The sequence below is a fragment of the Eurypyga helias genome, unplaced genomic scaffold (genome assembly GCF_000690775.1).
Source record: "Eurypyga helias isolate BGI_N326 unplaced genomic scaffold, ASM69077v1 scaffold15146, whole genome shotgun sequence".
NCBI classification, from domain to species: Eukaryota; Metazoa; Chordata; class Aves; order Eurypygiformes; family Eurypygidae; genus Eurypyga; species Eurypyga helias.
Window position 1 is genome coordinate 27528 of NW_010257339.1, and position 5145 is coordinate 32672.

General features: G+C 40.5%; 1 protein-coding gene across 1 annotated transcript; it reads right to left on the reverse strand.

The window, feature by feature from the left end:
- Window positions 1-246: 246 nt before the first annotated feature.
- On the reverse strand, window positions 247-3357 carry FLRT2 (fibronectin leucine rich transmembrane protein 2). Its single transcript, XM_010153982.1, has one exon. It carries the CDS (start codon window positions 2931-2933, stop codon window positions 945-947), a length of 1989 nt encoding a protein of 662 aa, XP_010152284.1. The 5' UTR covers window positions 2934-3357; the 3' UTR covers window positions 247-944.
- Between the last annotated feature and the right edge of the window lie 1788 nt (window positions 3358-5145).

Sequence of the window (5145 nt, forward strand, 5' to 3'; positions counted from 1 at the left end):
TCAAATTCTACACAAATACTGTAGAGCTGGGAGCACTTAGAATTTCCGTCATCCAGGCTTTACCTGAACATGCTGTGTCAACAAATGCTGCTCTATTAAAGAGAGGTGCAACTTAATGACAGCTATCTGTTACATACTGATAACCTTTATCTCCCACTGAGAAGGGTCAGAGAATGCCTAAAGCTTCTTAATCATAATGAGAAGCAGAAAAAGTTTACACCATAAAAGTATATAGTATGTGGGAGACATTTTCAGGGTAGCTTTTGCAGATAGGAATCAAGGTCACTTTGAGTTTGACACCAAGTTCTGTCTACCTTTCCTATTCCAGGCATTCTGGGAGAAAACTAATAGAACAAGAAAGTAGCCTTTTTGGTAACACTCAGAACTCCAGCTTTCAGTTGGAGGTAGGAAATGCAGAACGAAGAAAGGGGAATGGAAGTATTTCCAATTGTTTGAAGCTCAACAGCAACTTCCGGGTTCAAGTCAGAAGGGTTGTACCCATTTTATCTGAATTGTTTTTGCCTGTTCCTAGTGACTCTGTTTTAATATGCACTTATTTTCCTGTACTACAGGACAACTAGAAACTTAGCATCCCTCAGACAGCTTCGACAGCAAAGTGGTTAATGTTTGAAGAATGAGTCATTCTTTCCTTTGCCATGACATTGGGTTCCTATTGTACAACCCTGTACAGTACTTAGCAATATTTTTTAAAGATTTAAAAAGCAAAGAGTTACAAAACCATTTGCAATTAACTTGAAATAGAAAAGATAGCACTTTTTTTTTTAAATCCCATTATATAGTACACCGTATAAATTACAGAGTATTCAAATGCATAAATGCATCTGGATAACATTTATCAAATGTAATTTTTTCATTGTTGTTGGGGGGTTACTTTTTCCAGAGTTTTTTCTCTTTGTCCTTGACACCCCCATCTACCCTCACTATCACGTATGACAGTGCTCCAGGTCTGAGACATTGCTGTTGCAGTATCGCATGTTGTTGGGGATGTGGCAGTCTGTGTAGTTAATGCCCCCGTTTGGGGTATAAATGGGCTGCAGTCTGAAATCTCCTTTAAGGAGCTGATCATTATTTAAGGAGACAATCTGGAAGCTGGTTTCCGTCATCTCCAGGATGGAGTTGTCCTTCTTGGTCCCTGCCTCACAGTAGTCATCTTTCCGACGGCCACGGTTATATTTCCACTTCTGGGAGGTGTAACGCCCTTTTTTGTGCATGTGCCAGCAAAAAATGCTGAGCAGGACCACGAGGACAAATATCACTGCACCCCCAATCAACCCTGCCAGCAGAAATGGGGAGCCCAGGTTCTGAGAAGTTGCCTGTTCATGGCTGGAGGGGATGTTGCTGCCATTGCTCAAAAAGGAAGCCTTGGTTGTGGCTTCTGAACAGACAGTGTCTTCTCCAGTTCGGTAATTGTTGTAAGTATCCAGTGGAACCAAACAAATCCGATAGGTGGATTTGGGCTCCAGATTTACCAAGCTTAAGTGTTGCTTCTCACCACTAACTATTCGTTCCTGAACAATTCCTCCCACTAGACTATGGCCCATTTTAACCCATGTGAGTTTATATGCCATCACAGTAAAAACAGACATCCAGTTAACTTGGATGCAAGTGTCATTCACAAAATGGATGGAGAGTTGAATCCGTTCAGATATAGGAGGTGTCACCCTTTCTCTGTCCTCCCTGTCAGGCACAGTGGGGAGTGTGGCTATGGTGGGAGTGAGAGGATTATATTTGCTACTTGGGAGAGGAACTGATGAGGTGGGAACTAGTGTAGTTGGAATGGCTGTTGCTGGGACTGGGGTGATGATAAGTGGCAGGCCAGGGGTGGTAGTGGGGCATGACAACATATTCATATTGAGCTCCCTGACTGCCATTCCTCGGACCTGTTCTGGTCCCTGGCACATAAAACCCCGTACGTTGATGGAAGCAGGAATAACTTTGAGCCATTCAGTGACCCACTTAATACTGCAGTCACACAACCAGGGATTATTCCTTACAGTGAGTTGCCTCAGGTTGTGAAGATTATCAAATACACCCTTTACCAACATCCGAAGTTGATTGTTGGAAATATCAAGACGTTCCAGCTTGTGGAGGTTTGAAAAGGCTGTAAGTGGTATATGGGTTATCTGGTTGTCCTGCAAGTAGAGCCTTAGCAGATGTGTACCTGGAAGATCAGGAGGAGGGTAGGTCAGTGAATTCCGCACTATTGAGAATTCCTTGAGCTTGGAGAGGTGGCTGAAGGTGCCTTCAGCTATGCCTTTATTAGTAAGGAGATTGCCATCCAAAATCAGACGCTCCAGACTTGTAAGATTCTGGAAGGCCAGGTCTGAAATGACAGCAATTCGGTTTTCGTCTACTCGAAGTTCTTGTAAGTCCACTGGAAGGCCTACTGGTACGCTGCTTAAGTGATTCTTGGACAAGAAGAGAAGCTTGAGGCTGATGGCTTCCCGGAATGCCCCATCCTCAACACCAACAGTGGAGATGGAATTGTCATCCAGGTGCAGCTCTTCCAGCTTCAAAAGCTGAGCAAGGGCAGCTCGAGAAATGGTCTGAATGTTGTTTTCCTGCAGGTGTAGAACCCTGACATTCTTGGGCAGGTTCATGGGGAATTCATCTAATTGGTTGCCATAAAGGTAGACCGTGTGCACAGACTGGACATTGTGCAACTCTGCAGGAAATCCAGCATTATTAATTTGGTTATTATGGAGGTAGAGGACGGTTACACCCTCCGGTATCCCAAGAGGCACTGAGGTCAAGCTTCGCTCATTACAGTAGACAAAGTTTCGGTCACAGCGGCACACTTTTGGGCAGGCCAAAGTTTTGGAGACCTGTATGTAGAGCCCCAGGGAAAAGATAAGCCATGATTTCATAAGAACAGCCCAATCTGTGGGCCACATTCTAGTCCATGAACCCATTTCTAATTTAAGAAATAAACTACCAAAGTGTTAAGGAACTGATAACAATAATAAAGCACAGGTAGCAAAATCTCAGGTCATTAAAATTGGCTTCTATTTATGTCCTGTGTTCAGGCCAGAGTTGAAGTCCTGGAGGCTAAGTATAAAATAATCCTTTTCTAACTGGCCTACTTCCTACTTTTGATAATAAAGCCACAGTCTTATTAGCCATGGTTACAAAGTTTGTTGCCTTCCTCCATGTGGGCTGAAAGAAACAGTAGCTGTGTCTTTGCAGGTGAGCAACAGGTTAATTTAAAGCTACCAAAAGTCATCTGTGTATGAGTTGCTTGGAGGGATAATATTTCCTTTCACTGAAGTCTGTTGGTGTTACACCCAGCTTTCTGAAGTCAGCGAAGTCCTCATCAGCTATCTGCCGGATCTGGCCTGCCTGTAAAAGAACAAAAGAGAAGAAAAAGCTGAATAGCATGAAAAGTTTAATAGGGAAGATCAAGCCCATTGGAAGTCTATTCTAAGACTGTACTTTTTATGGCTTTCTAGAAAAAAAAAAGGCATTAATATTAAACATTGCTCAATATTACTGTTAAATAGTCTTGGAATAGATTTGATGCAAAGTCATTGCAGTTACTGAAGGACTTTCAGAGACTTCATTGAAGGCTGGATCTATCACTTGTGTTTGCATATTTTACTGGCAGTCTTCGTCCTCTCACAGTCTGTTTCAAATCCTAAAACTAAAACATTTAACTGGAAATTTTTGCTCAGGTATTTTTTTTATATTGCAGAACCACTGATTTAATAAATGCTATTCACTGATGCCTGACAGAGTAGATCCTGAGCTGTATTATTTAATCACACACTATGTTTTTTTCATTTCCCACCAGTCTCTGGAATGTTCTGTTTCTATTTCTGTAATGCCATTATGTATATTCTCCAGCTTATTGCACACTGCCAGATTATTGCACGTCACTACACTGAATTAGCTACTTATGAGAAGAGTCTTTTAAATAAGTATGGTAATCCACAAATACAAGATACCCTGCTGTAAGGCATATATTTGCTAAAACTATCATCTTGATATCATTTCTGATGTGAACTGTGCTGTCAACAGACTTCAGAATTACCTTTCCACTAAATGATACAGGCTCACATCTGCTAAGTTATTGTTTTAGGATATCAGTTCAAACTACAGCAGTTTTGCAGGAGAGCACTTTCTTTGAAACCATGAAGGTTAGATACCTCATTTAATTCTTCTACATAGTTGTCTGTGAATGACTTCATAAACAATTCTGTTAGTTTTAGTATAGATGAGTTCTTTAATGTGTATTTCCAGCTTTTAAGTGTCTTTTTTTAACTTTTACCTTCCCAGCTACTATTCATTGTTCAGATCTATAATCAAACTATTTAACTCTCTAAAGCATGCAAGGAAAGATACTGTATTGTACAGTGTTATTTTCTCTTGTTGTATGTTGTTTTCAATAAGTGAAAAAAAATGCAGCATTTTACATACTTGAACATAATCAAGTATATAAATCTTAACAAGTACCAGGCATATGTACATCTCAGTGTCTTGAACTGCAGTTACATAAGCACAGTATTTTTCCCAGTTTTGTTGACTCAGATCAAAAGCCACTGGCTGGGATTTCAGGAAAACAAAATTTCAGTGAACAGAAATCATGATTAAAAATCTTTATTCATTTATTTAAGCAGTTTAAACACCATCCGAGTAATTCAGAAAGAAATGTAATTCAGGAGAACATGCCAGCTTGTTATTCTGCTACAGCTGTGCAGTTTATAACATGTCCCAGATGCTGCTTTTGGGAACTCCATGGACTGACAGTGTAGAAAGTCTTTTTTGGAGTCAAACTCTTATATCCCTGCAACCTTGCACTTGTTGATTACTGTGGTTATTGGAGCATCATCAGGTATCGGCCTCAAGGGTAGAACAGTTGTAGATGAGACCCTGAAAAGTTCTGAAGCTTGTCATTATGAATTCAAAAGGTTAACGTACCTATACTGTAATGTAGACCATACTGTGTGCTGTCCTTTTCTAGAAATAGTAAGATTAGCTACTCCACTGTTTAAGGTTTTCTCTCTCGCAGGCATATTTCAGTCGAGTGGTTTCTTTTCAATTATGTAAGATGATGTGATACTGTAGAGAAACTCTAACAGGATTACATTCTAACATGAGCCTAAGTGTGACCATTTATCCGCCTTT

Coding starts and splice junctions, on each gene's coding strand:
- FLRT2 (XM_010153982.1), bottom strand. CDS start 2,933: ATGGGTTCATGGACTAGAATGTGGCCCACAGATTGGGCTGTTCTTATG.